General features: G+C 32.2%; 1 protein-coding gene across 1 annotated transcript in view; it reads right to left on the reverse strand.

Annotated features, from left to right (window-relative positions):
• Positions 1-15440, reverse strand: part of LOC147072887 (furin-like protease 1, isoforms 1/1-X/2) — a gene marked incomplete at its 5' end in the record, with an annotated part of 100347 nt that overhangs the window by 58490 nt on the left and 26417 nt on the right. The window contains one exon of the mRNA XM_085945746.1: positions 15066-15194. Coding sequence (XP_085801872.1) covers positions 15066-15194 — 129 coding nt within the window. The remainder of the gene's footprint in view (positions 1-15065; positions 15195-15440) is intronic.

The following is a 15440-nucleotide window of genomic DNA, read 5'->3' on the forward strand; positions in this document are numbered from 1 at the left end:
CATAATGAAGCATTTTGGGATTTCAAGACGTTATTATGCGACATTATTTACAAAGCGAGTGGTGGAACAAACATGAAAGAGTAAAACGCAATTTTGTGGAGGGCAAAATGAAATATTAGACTAGCACTTACTTATCTGCGCTGTATTATCTTATCAAAGAAAATTTCAATTCCCTTCACGGCGCTCTGTGACGACTAATAAGATAATTTTAATTAAAAGTGGAATAAATATTTATTCATGGCGGTGCTTGCTCAGCATAAGAACACCTAAATTGAGATTGCAATTACGGGACACACTGTATAAAGAAAATTTAATTATATATAACTTCATTATAATTCATGAAATATTATTATACATTCTTAATAAAATGCCCCGTGGATCAGTCTAACCTGTAATATCAATTTTGAGATATTTGAAAAAGGTTAAAAGGTGAAGCAAATTTATCATCAATTTAAAACGAAAGCTCACAATGTTAATTTTCATAACCATTATTATTTTATGATCGTTATATTCAGAAAAATATCACGGAAATATTTTTTATTAGAAAAATCAATCGGAACACCATAGGTCAGTAAATCATTGAAGGTAAAGGACCTACCAAGAGTACACGTATCACAGGCCTGCGTTTGGAGTTAAGCACCAGTATTTTTACAACGTTTTTATTAGCTCGTATATTTGTTTGTCTGGTGGTTGTTTGTCCAGTACAAATCTTGCAATCAATTTTTAACTAACTTCCCGACTAGCTAGACATTTGAAACTTTTAGAATATATCAGAACACGATGCCAATGCATTCTTGTAATACTTTTAGGCATATTTAAGCAGGATTGAATTCATTTTCAGTTAATTTTGTTTTGTATGGAAATATTACAGAAAAATCCGTAAAAATTAAAAGACTATTATTGGTTGCTGTGCAACGTGCGTTACTATGGAAATCAAAATGAAATGTCAAAATGACATTTCAGTATTCTATATTCGTTTGTTTGTTTTTTATTTACTTTATATCAAGTACAAGTTTGAGCATATTGAGCATATTAATTCAACAGAAAATTTAAAAACGTTGTATATAAAAAGTTCTTTTTATCTTGTAATTATTTATGACTGATGATGTCTCAGGACCAGTTACTCAATAATTATAACGCCATTTACTCAAATGTGCTTTCACAGAATTTATATAACTTTAATTTGAGAGTGTCCATGGGAGAAAGGTGCACATAGGTGTAAATAAGAAAAGCTAATACAAAACTGCCGAAAAATCTAAGTAAAAAGATCTTGACGTTAACAGTGTGACGCCGAAAGTTTTCTAAATGCAACAAAATTGGTCTTTGTGACAACCAGGTCGGACGGTCCGGTGGGCCCAACAGCTGGTTGAACCGAATTGCTCACGTCAATTAATCAATTCATTCATCTAGTGAATTTCAATGAATTCTGTGAAAAGCTTGTCTTCTTCTTCGTGGATACCTCATGAAGAATGATTGTAACCCGGATGATTTGGTCGTCTGATGTCCTTTCCAACATTCAGCAACAGCAAGAATAACGAATAAACGTTAGTAAACCGTTCATTAATACTTTAGACGCTGAAGACGCACCTGGCGCGTAATGACCAGGCGGCCGATCGATGTAATTAACGTGCATTTTAAAGGTGGTAATTAAAAAGTCATTAACTAGTCAGCAGCGAATGAGTTAAACGATGAATTGACAATGGACAATGATGACAATATATAATAATAGTGATAACCTGCAACCTTGTTAAGTAGACATATATACAGAATGAAGAAATACACTGATTCGTGTATAGCAACAGGTATATCTAGGCACACGTCTATCTACCCTTACCTCACCCTACTCACCACTTCACTGCTGCTATTTGACCGTAATTAATTGTGGCAAGTGCGTTATAATTGAGAAGTTTTATCTTCTCATGAGAATCTTTTGATGTAGTTATCGAGATAATATCAACAAAGTGGTTTATAAGCTGTGCATAATTTATCAACATTGGTCTAGTAGTTTTAAAGTTATAACGGATAAAGAAGACAAATATACAAATATCATATTTTTAAACTAGATTTCGTGGTTAGATATCATGGGAATACTAAACGCTGATCAACCGACAAATCATTCGAAACGGTGTACCTACATACAAGTCAATTTGATTATTATTATAGATGTTTTTCCAGACCATGACAGACCTAATAAGATCATATGGGTCTCCACAGATTATTTGCATGTAAATTGTACGTAAAACATTAATTTCATCGCGTCACAGTTTGCCGTGAGCTTTCTTATCAGAAAGTGATGACCGTCTACTATACGGTCTCCAAATTTATTAGATTCAAAATGAACATTAATTCAATTTTCACCGTTGATTTTGGCAAAATTCGTGAATTCAATAATGAAAACCTAACCTAACCTAACAAACAATCCAGTATATAGGCTATTTTCAAAATTTGTTTGCTGCTGACTTCCTGTAAAGCGTAAACCGACAAGTACCTTGTTTTATTTAGACATGGATTTTATGTCAATACTATACGACCCAAAGAGGTTGGACGGTCTTTAATATATGGCCATATATTTCCAATAGAACATTTCACGGTGAAGTGTGAAGTATGATTGCATACGTACAAGTATCCGGACACGCCACAGGGTGGAGGTTTGTATAAACAGATTTTTTTTTTTGAGTTCGAGAAATGGATGTCAGCCACTTGCTCAACCTATTAGGTCCATACTCTGACTCATACACAAATTATATTATGTATATGTCAGAGGCAGGATTCAAACCTGGGATCTACGACGCTGTAAGCCGATGCTTAACGATGCCGCGCAAAACAGTACATAGAACAGTATATACAAAAGGTTTAGTACTTAAATGTAGTATGTTAAGTGCAAAACCATAGGTACAGATAATATAACACGAAAATACAATAAAACAACTAACAGAATTAATTACAGCGATTATATTATTATTTTATCAAATTTGCATATTACGTCAATAATGTATAATATATAGTAGACTTTATATTATGTATAATGTAATCTTCTATTTGTATTGATACCATTAAATTCGGATATTATACAATTGTCAATACAATATGGTCATAAACGCAAAAGGCAATATAACATTGATATATCTAATATGTATGTGCATACGAGATGTAAGCATCAGCTGTTTTCTCCAATAACAACACATATCAGAGGAATAAACACGACGCGCAACCATGTTGCAATGGTCCAGATGTAAAGGAACGGCATCCCGTCATGTGGATTTAAAAATATTGGCATTTCTTCTGTGAAAAGCGTTTTCCAGTCCAGCGGGCGAATTGGGAAAGATATTTTATATATCGCTGAGTTTTCGGTAATAACTGCGAGCTTTTGCATAATATGCAGCTGATACCGAAGCAAATGCATCCATATGCGAAGTTGAAAAGTTTGTTAGGAAACCGTGTTGTAGTAAAGCTATCTAGATGTAACTTCTTAATGAGAAAAGTCTTCTGTAAATTGATATATTCTGAGATTATTTTAAATCATAAAAAGGCAATACTGCCCCGCTAAGTAAAAAGACAATATTTTTGGTTTTAGTAAAATGAGAACCCAAGTTTTAAGCAAAATATTCTCATATATTTTATAACATTAGTGGATGGTTTTGACATATCCTCTAAATATATATCTACTGTCTAGATTTTAACAGTCTTCAATCACAACTATTTTTTAAAGCTGCAATAGCAAAATAGTGTAAGTGTCCCAATTTCAATTTCAATTTCAACTTCAACAAACAAATAATATGTTCCGGAGAACTAACTCTGGCACGATATTCAAATCGAGAATATTCATTTCTCTGTAAGTATATATATTTAACTTGTGTTATCGTTACATCTGCAAAACAGATTAATAAGATATTATGCGCGAAATATACATTATGCGCGAATGTTTTAGGCTCTGCGATAGGAGCTTTCCTTATTTCGTACAAATCAGCAGACTTGCTGAGGTTACGAGACGTAAAGTCCATACGAAAAAAATTCAGAATTATTTCACACATAATCGGAGATTTATTATTTATTTACGGCGCGCTGTGGTATAATTTTTAATACCTGTGCAGTTGTTTTGTAAACTGTGTAATACATTCCTACATATACGACATCTCTCGTTGGCAAAATAAATTATTTTTATATAACATAAAATAATGAAGTGATTAAGTATATAAATATGTCAATATTCAATTAAAAATATTTTTCTTAAGGTAGGCTTTAAATAATCGCCTAGTATGGAGTCTTCGCCACTGATAAATATATTAAGTACCTATGTCAACTTATTTATGAGGCACTTTTGTGTGTAATTTTCAAATTTCAAAAAGTTTAATTGTACATAAGGCAACTTAAAACTGAACTTTATTAAAATGATGAAAACAACGTTGACATTGTACATAAACACAATATATATCGTACCATGACTAATAATCAAATAAATTAAATTATAAAACTACTAACAAATGACATGGATGAGCTAGTGTTGTGCTATTAAGTTGTCTTTATTGTCTTAATCCCACATTCTAAATTTTTTTTTTTTTTTTACATACCGTGAACATAACAAATTATAAATTTAAGACGTTCACAACATGACATTTAAAAACAAAAAGAAAAAGTGTAAAGAAGAAATAAATATATTATGCAGTATCACAAAAACCGTATGGTTACAAGAATTATAAAAAAATATATATAAAAAATATAATTTATAAATTATAAAGCATGGAAGCACACCGAATGAGCTAAATGGACCCTATTTTAAGAATTTATAAAACAACGTCCACATATACTCATTCTCACGTAGGTGGAATAGGTACGTAGGTAGTTTACCCTCCCAATTGGCATCACCAATGGCAGGTTAGTTATGCTCCTCGGGAGAACAAACAACTGATGCTCCCGATTTCTAAGATAGTTATCACGGACACACAAGTCAATTTACTACTAATAATGGCAGAGTTCTCATTTCAACCACGTATAAATCGAAAAAAACACGCACCCCCTTCAAGTTTGAGAAACATTGTGGCATAGTAATTTTTTTACAATGGAATTTAATACATAATAATTTTTACATCGAAACTGACGACTCCGATTTTTGAGAGTAAGTAAGTATATAATTTTATATTATAGTTAGGTTAGGTTGTGTAGTATATGATAAAATCTTTAAATAGGTATATAATAATATAGACATCGTCGAGCGATTTATTTCCAAATCTTTGCAAGGAAGGAAGAGATAAGGCAGTGTCAAAGGAAGAATAAAAAACACTGCAAACAAAATATAGCCATTCTGAATACTTTTTTTCCTTGTTCTGTGCTTTCAAAGCAGATTAACAAAGACTCTTTGCACCGAGAACGCCAGCCCGTTAAACCCAACGACCAAGTGATATCAGTTTTTATGTCAACTCGTCGATTTGCAAAGCAACAACATAAAAGCTAGACAAATTGTCGTCGTCTCTTTGTTTTAAACAAAACGTTGGAGTCGATCCAAACGACCGGGCCGAGAGGGAGGCGAGCAGGGCTATGAGTGCACGCAGCGCGACTGCAAAAATTGGCACTCGGAGAGAGGAGAAATAACATTATTGCGCGCATTCCGTCGCTTGCTCTTCCGAAAAGTCGTGAAATTCTATTAACACGAACTGTTTGTGCTAAATAAACAAACGCTTTAGAATGCATAAATATTGCACTATTTTAAGGGCAATATCTGTACTTATCAGTTTCATACCATCATCAAGAATAACTAATTAATAATATACATAACTTAAAAACAACTCAGATATATTATACACACTAGAAAAAATCACATTTGAAAAAAATACGAAGCCCGACCGGATTTGAACCCGTGATTTCGCGCCAATTTGCTTTAACTAATAAAGCTACGGGCCTAATACCCAATTACGATAATTTAAACTAGTAGTTCCTACAATAAATACTCATCAAATTGTATTTGTTGTTTAGTTATGTATGTAAATAATTCGTTGAATAAAAGAAAAATGGTTTATTAATAATTAATAATACAATAAATAAATCATTATATAAATGTATTTTTTTTTAAATAAATCATATAAAATAATAATAGTAAATACAGTGGCGTTATTGCATAGAACATAAAGGATTTATACTATTAATATTAGGTACGTAAATATATTTAAAATATATCAAAGCTACTATGCTGCAACTCCAGGATATATACTCTTTTATCGGCTGCTCCAAGATTCAATTAGTTACAAAATATATATTGCAAATGGTACACAGTAACACTTAACTTTATTATGAACAGAATCCCTTCACAGCCACTGATGTACATTCCCCAATTCCTTACTATTATTTCCTCACTACTGCAATAATATTATCCAATAGTATCGCCATATTTATTATGAATGCAAAATGTAATTAAACTTAACGCATCTTATAACTACTTAAACACTTTTTTTTTAAATATAAATATAGCATAAAACCATCATACATCCGTACGAAAAATGAAAGGTGTATAAACAGACAACTTTAGATGCAATATCAGTATTCTCTACTGAACCTAACTTTACTTAACTACATTACAAAAGTAAATCGTACAATCTCCATGTAGAGTAACTTTGCACTCCGGCTCCAGGATGACAACGATGTAATATATTCTAAAAATATTTTATATTACATAATATTATTATCGATTTATTTATTTATTACTACATAATTATTATATTAATACAAGTGAATGTAGTTTGATATAATTTTATACGAGGCAAAGAGGCGTATCAGTGTATTTTAAAATGCAAAAAAGTAGGTACTACACAGATATTATATTAATACGAGTGAATGTAGTTTGATATAATTTTATACGAGGCAAACAGGCGTATTAGTGTAGTAAAAATGGAAAAAGTGCAAAGTTATAAAGCGTATTCTCTACTAGCAATCATAATATCTCATCTCATATATCTATTATAATCACTCTAAATTTGAACAGTCAATATTCTTGGTAGAAAAAAACAATGTAGTAATTAAAATTTACCAATATATAATTTTAATAATGAACAGGACTGGTTGAAGTATGCAGAATAAGAATAATATAGGTGTTGCGTTTTTTTTATTCATTTATTATACTTAATACGTCCTAAGATCAGGTCCGGTTTCGTCCAATCACTTTTCATTATCACGTTCATCAACTATTAAAGAGTGGTGACGTAATCCGGTTATGATTTTAATTAAATAATGTAAATAACGTAACTACTATATCACAAAAGTGATTACATACAATCAATATCGATCAGAGTCAGTGTTCTGAACAAAACAATTTAATAAAAACAGATCAATCCAATTTTAACTATATCTACTTACTCATGAATAAACTCATAAAAGTCATATTATTTGAAAATAACTCAAATACGTCGTAATACGCCCGTATATATATGAAACTAACGCGCAAAAGGAAAATAATATATTCCGAATTCATTTAATGTAAGACACTCGAAATGACAAACATCTTGAAAAAGAAATAAAAAAATCAAATCAAATACTTGAATCGTATTCCACCATACAGAGAGTATCTCTGATAATATATCAATGACAGACTGAAATATAAATTGCCGATGGATTTCAAAACGAGAATTTTCTTAATATAAAGTGGATGAGCCGAAATCAGGAGAAGAGAGCTTTACACAATATAACACGTGTAAATTGTACTAAAACACGTGTACGAAAGAAAATTCATCGAAACCAACAAGCCGTGTCATAAATGAAAGAAAATCATTCAATCCGAATACAATTTTTCCTCTTTCTTTCAACCATGTCCGATACTAATAGGATCATATGGGCCTCCACAGAGTGGAGGTTTGTATTGACAGATTTTGTTTTTACAAGAAATGGATGTCAGCCACTTGCTCAACCTATTAGGTCTATACTCTGACTCCTACACAAATTGAAAAACAATATGTGTACTTGTTAGACCCAGGGTTCGAACCTGGGACCCACGACGCAATAGACCAACGCTTAAGCCGCGCGGCCATCGTGGGTGTATTTAATGTACAATTTTTACCCATCTTATATTTCACGAAGGGGTAAAAAGTTGTCTACACAAATTAAAACATTTTCAATTAATTGTTAAAGTTAAAAAGTGGGCAGAAATACAAAACATTATAGGTATAAAGACTTAACTACTTCAAGAATTAACAGTTAAGAAAAAAAATCTGTTCCGTTCTTAATTTACGTACCCATCTTTATTGTATTCTCCTGGTATTTGTAAGTGTTTTATTTGGACATGAATTTGATCTAAATAATATACGGCCATCTACTGCCGATACAAACTCTCACAGTAAGCTGTAATACAGCCAACTGCATATGTAAAGATTTGCAGATACGGAGCTGGACAAATCTAGTCATTCAATATATTATAAACAATGCCTGAAAGTAAAGTATACCGGTAGAACGGTAGTCGACAAACTATATAATTTAGATTTATAAGAATATATACGTACATCGCAACGTAACGCACATGACCTAGGCGAATAGAATTAGCTTAGTGCTTTCATTCAACATTGACTTGTTTCAGGCAAATGATACAATTTTTGTTTTTTGAAGTTATACTTCTTTTGGCGTTTTTGGGAAAACAGATCAGAGTGTATTTTTGTCGTGTGACGAGGTTTTGCGCACCGATGTAACACATATAATTTATTATTATGATTATATTCATTTCGGTCTCAAGGTTACATGCGCATGCGCATAGTGTCATTGAGTTAGTCGTTCAATACAATCAAGTAAAGAGCACGTGTTGTATACATAACCAATATATTGTGTCATAATAAAAATATATGTTTTAAACAAATTTCTGGAGACTAACATTTCACACTGTTATTTCACTTGAACTTTATTTATATTGGATATAAATATATATTTATTTTTCATTGTAATGATTGTGTATCAAGATTTGAGGCCATATTTATGTAAGTATTATTTATGAGTAACATTATATATCAATAAATAAATAAATTTTGTGAATTTTAAGTTGGTAAATAATTAAAAAAAATACATTAAAATTTGATTTTTTTATTAATTCATCATGGGCACTTCTGAATCGCTTATATGTATGGCAAAAATGAGTTTTGGTCCAATACAATAATAAAATTACAATTATCATGTGCTATATGAGACACAGATGAATCGCGTACGTTTTCATCAACCTAATCCACTGTAATATTAATAGACTCAGGGTAACGGCTTAGGAGTTTCCTCATGTCCAGATGGAAGTTTTAAATCGTATTTGATTAAGAAGGCAGCAGAAGCTGCCTTCAATAGAAAACTGTATCAAAATAAGAAGATTGTATATATACCTAACATATCATGATATATTATATAATATATTATTACCTAATAAATTTTGAATATTTTTTTTTGTTTTGTTATTTTTTAAATTCATCATGGGCATTCCTGAATCGATTATAACCGCTGTATGGCAACAATGAGTTTTGGTCCAATACAATTATTAAATTACAATTATCATGTTCTATATGAGACACAGATGCATCGCGGTGCGTTTTCATCAACCTAATCTACTAATATTAATAGAGTCAGGTAACGGCTTATTTTGTTTTGTTACGCCAAAGAAGTATAACTTCTAACGCGCGTACATAAGTACACACACCGATTTTTTTAAATATATATTATTATGGCTCAAGTTTTCTTTATTGAGTTACTCTAAAAAATGCGATGGGTGAGAGTCGAGGCCAAATTTCATTTACGTCTTTGAAGGAAATTTATCACCGACGCCGTCGGATGCAATTTTTTCATATTAAAAAGCGGGAAGCAAAAATAACCACGAAGGCATGTACAAGTGATAATAATATGTAAGTTCAATGCATTAGCACTGTGAAGATGTCGACGTTTTGATATATCGCGTTCAATATGAGTGAAACTAAAAATATTTTTTTACGAACGAAAATAGCAATTGAAACCGAAGAACATTCAAAACACATGGCATCATGTGCCGAAAATAAAAGAAAGTGTGATTTCAATATATCAGAAGAAATAATGCTGATGACTACACAATTTCAAAAAAATATGTATGATTTTCGGGACCTTCGAATTTATTCAACACTGCATATATTATTATAATTTTAAATATATATATATTTAAAAAAGACCTACATAATAATATTAAACTACAAACTTAAGCATAATTTTATCATGTTATTATGCAATTTTGAAACCATTTGACACACAGTTGTACAAGGAAATGAGAATGATAAATACTACTTATGAAAAGATATAATATATTACGTAGGTCAATTTTTTTTTACTATGTTCGATCCTAATATCATTTAAGCCTCCACAGTGTGGGGGTTTTATTAACAGATTTTTGTCATCATCATCATCAACTGGGGTCAATCCACTGCTAAATGACGACCTCCCCCAGCTCTCTCCACTCTTCTCGGTCCTTAGTTCTTTGCTGCCACGTACTTTCACCGAACTTTATGATCGCGTCTATCCAGCGGGTTTAATGGCGTCCCTATGGGCGTTTAGTGCCTCTTGGGTACCACTGTATGACGGCATTTGTACATTGGTTGTCCATTTGCTGAGCGGCATGTCTAGCCCAATGCCATTACATAATTATGCTTAGCGACCTCTATCACATCGCGTACTCTTGTCTGCTTGCTTCCTTACCCATTGGTATATTTTATGATCTTTACGCGTTATGCGCAACATGCACCTTTCCATGCCACGTTGCGATACTCGTAATTTTTTAATTTCGCTTACGTTAAGTGTCCATGTTTCACATGCATACATTTTCGTATTTACGATAAATTGATGTTATTCACTTGCTCAACCTATAAGATCCACACTCTGGATACATGTGAGTTTTCCAGACCCGGGATTCGAACCCAGGACCCACGACCTACACGGACGTCTCTAAATAGTGTGTGTATTTAATTGCATAATATGATCAATGGTTTACCAATTTAATAATTTTAAGTAAATATTAAATGTTATATAATATTATGTATGGTATAAAAATAAGAATTAATTAGTTACTTATTAAATTATTATAAAAAGACAGATATTTCAATTGATTCTATCGACATGCTACTTCGTTTCTCTTTCTTTATTAACTATCACTCTGCATTGCATCCATTTTGACACAATCCAACGACCTATCAATTTTAGAATAGGCAATGCATAAAGAATAGGGTTACGTGTACAGAGTGTCGTATAAAATATAAAATTCGCAACATGGAGTACCTACGGCTAAAAATTGTAAAGTGCAGCTACATGACTCGCTTGGCTATGGTCCAGAAAAATTAAAAAGTAAATACAATATATTTTTTACAGCCGTATACTACAAAATATATACTATATTTTTTAAATAACTGTAAATCTGTATTATGAAATCTCATAAACAAGTCTTAACGGTTTAAATAATAAATTGAATTTGAAAAAGTACACGATTTCATATATTATATGAAATCATGCATCACTGTCTAAAACGACATCGGTGAAGAAATCAGTAGAAGAATCACATTGGTAAATAAATCCTTCTATCGAACATACATAATTTGAAAATATCTCATGAAATTTGATAAGCATTTCATGTAAGAACTATTAGTTAAAATCGTCATAATTAAGTAGGATTCCAGCCTAATCCTAGCCGTTACAGATTCAAGTCCCTTCGGTTGTCGTATTTTTTTTGCATGAGATGTTTTCAAATTATGTATGTTCAATATATTATAGAATGTCACATTCTCAAATCTTGTGAATTATTCGTCGAATAAAATAAGTGCTTTATTAAATGCTTCCATGATTATTATTTAATTATTATTAATTATTTTAAAAATCGCGTATAAAATACGTATATTATAATAACAAAACGTTGCAAGATCGACCATAAACAGGATTTTTAATTTGCCTCTTTTTCAATGCACCGCACCGACTCCCAGAACATTATTTTTGTCTGTGGTTACCTATTCAACCACGCTAAAATCTGGCCGAAATCAGAAGTGGAGTAAAATATGTTGGTACTTAAAGATCATAAAACTTACTCTAAGTACCCATAGATAGATAGTCTGAAATCTTTGCTGAACAAGAACTACTAACTATATTCTAGTATGATCACGAGTGAACTTGCATCGTGCAGTAAGATTTGCGTTATTATGGTACGTTTACATTTGACACTAATATCGTCATATTTATGTATGACACCATATTCACTTAAGTGTAAACAGTAAGTATATTTGTATCTGCCACTTATTTTGCGTGTGTCGACTCTCACCTACCACTTATTCAATCTACTTATATACGCAAATGTAAACACCGCGTATTCGACAAGTTCGAACTTGGAGCGATATATCACCGAAGTTGGACCACCGTCTACTTTTATGTCAAGTACCTGACACATTATTCGTAGTTTGACAGGTACCTAGTGAATTGCATATGTATATTTCTAAAACAACGGACAATCAATTATTATCATAGGTACACCATGAATGTATGCCCAACGTTTACGTTGATAAATGTACTGTAGCGATCTGTCAAAAATCATAGACAATGAGAAATAAATCGGATGTGCCGTGTTCTATGGATTTTGTTCGAAAATAAAATATCGCTTGTTCTCGGCACATACGATTAATTCTGATGCACTCTGTGAAGAAAAAATGCGCTTCAAATGGTATTACCTAATTCATTTTGGCCCACACCTGCACTCGTATTAGGTACGATAATATTATATTGAATATGCAATGACGATCAAGTGCTAGATATCGCAATGTTACTGTTAATCGTTCTTCTACGCATTTCTGAATTGTGTGTCTTGTTTTTTGGCAAAAGGTCCAATCTTGCAAACTAAAGTTCACAAATTGAGTTAGATCTTCGATTTTAAACTCTGACATTAAACGGAAGGCACCAAGTTCTTCTCGTCGCTGAATCCATTCCCGCATCCATCTAGACCATTTTTTCCTCCTTTTTGTTGCCAAAAGACTTATAGAAAGATAGAAAATAATAACACTCGCTGCTTTCTTTTTTAACATTCCCATATTGACAACTAACATAACGTTTTTGAGAAGTATACGAAATAAGTGTCCGAATAAGTTACAATACCATATTATGTAAACACCGCATATATTTATTCCAAATGTTGCCATTGAATAAAGTGTCGAGACTTTATTTCAACGAGAAGTATACGAGCATTTTATGTCAGATCCATGCAGATGTAAACAGTAAGTGAATTTTTATGTCAGACACATAAAATAAGTATAACGGTATAAGTGTCAGATGTAAACGTACCATTACAATGTATATTAAGCAACGTAGAAACGAGGCGACGTGCTATTATTTCCTTGCCGTTATATTGGTACCTATTTCTACAACCGTTATCAATATAAACGATGTACCTGGCGATATTAGTTTTAATAGGCGACGAATATCATCGGAAACATATAACGTTTCGGTGGATCATACCAATAATAATTACTTTCATGACAATATCATTGGAATATTAATTGTATGTTATGTGTGTGTATATGAAATGCAAGGAAATCTAACCGATAATAGTAAATCAGTGGTTTTCAAACTCTAGGAAGCGGAAACCCAAGGGGACTGTTACCAATACACAAAAGCACCGCACCGCAAGATATTTGAAATATTCAATAAACCCAGAAAACCTTAATACAATACGAGGTAATATCAGGCATATGATATTTTATCTTCTATTTGAACCACCTTATTTTAATTTTATAAAAACATAATCCACACTGATGTTCGTGGTTGAGCTTTTTAAGTGGGCTGTAATTATTTTAAGGGATGACGAGGAGGTCGGATCTAGGGGTGGGAGCGATGGAACAGAGTGCCAGACACTAACCTTTGTGAAGATGTATGATGGCTCCGTGGTCTAGTTTCAAATGTCACTCGGGCAGTATTGTTGTTTTAGGTCACCCGGTTCGTACACTCACGCACTTTGTGACACAGTTTTATGGATTATATGTGAGGGTGTATGAATAATGATGATTATGAATGAGTCTGTATCTATTGAGTCACTTAAGCGACGGAAAGCTATTAGAAGCCCGCTCGCTAATGCGATGCAACTGAATGTCTCTTTGCAATTACCGGTATTCTTTTGACCCGTAATTGCTTATTGATTGTCTGGTGACAATAACACTGGGGATTAGGAGGTGGGGAAATAAAGGAATGGAATGGGAATATAAATGGCCCAACCAATCGGTATTCAATACAAAGGGTACATAAATATTATAATTCTGTATCAAAATTAAATGAAAGTTCACCTATATTATTCTCGTTTAAATCCAATTTGCAAGTGGATACCCACTCCGGGGTTTTATTACTTTGGCAAGTTTTGACTTTTAATATCTCATTGTGAAGGAGACTCTGTGCAAGTAACGATGCTGCTAGAAGAGTGCAGCGGAAGACTAAACGAAGGGAGTGATAAGGGCCATTGAAAGTGATACGCAGTTAGTTACGGAACTGATAATTATTCTCAGAATCATTGGATAGATTACTATATTAATTGCAATTAAATCATTTCACTGAGAATGTAGATGTCAACATTGTCAATTTGATTGACAGTACTCTCTTAAAGCTGTTTTAATATTAAAATATAGTTTTCATCCGCAGATTCAAACCTTTTTAGTAAGTAAGTACCTACCATAATTTCATCTCAAGAAATTATTAAATTTAAATATAAATCAAATTAATATGTACAAATGTTTCCGAGAACACACCTTTACAACTCTGGCACAATATTCAAGCCGAGTTCAATAAATAAAATGAGAAAGTACATAATTTTGAAAACATTTCTAAAAAAATATTGTATTATAAATAACCAGTAGGAAAATAAAAAGCAATTAGTTAAAATTTATCACAATTAAGTATGACTCCTTTAGCATAGTGGTTCATGTGTATGGGCACGATACCCGAGAGATGCAGGTTCGATTTCTAGGGGTGTCTTACTTTTTTTTAATTTTTTTTTTCTATTGGTTATAATATATTTTCTCAGAAGTGTTTGCAAAATTATGTATATTCAATAATTAGAATCCGTTGAATAAATAGTTAATAAAACTTACATAATTGACTAGAAGATCAGGGTGGTCTTTCTCTAAACCATCGTCCAAGATGGTGACGACAATTCCTCGACCCGTGACTCCTTCCTTCCATGCTGGTATCACGTTCATGTCGAGCCCACCACCACGATTCTGAAACGGAAAATAAGACAGCGTTAATATTATACATAATATATAATATATTTATTGTAAATATTTTTTGTTGAAAGTAACCTAATTAACATCATCATAGATAACATCATATAGCTATAACCCAACTGGATTGTGTAGCATTTTATCTACCTATCTACCAACAAATTAGTCCTAAAAATATGAAACAGCCATTTCATTTCGAATCATTTCACTACCAAATTTGAAACGATAGAGGGATCTGTACTT

This window comes from Rhyacophila brunnea, unplaced genomic scaffold (assembly GCF_057557595.1).
Source record: "Rhyacophila brunnea isolate RB1 unplaced genomic scaffold, BYU_Rbru_1.0 scaffold_19, whole genome shotgun sequence".
NCBI classification, from domain to species: domain Eukaryota; kingdom Metazoa; phylum Arthropoda; class Insecta; order Trichoptera; family Rhyacophilidae; genus Rhyacophila; species Rhyacophila brunnea.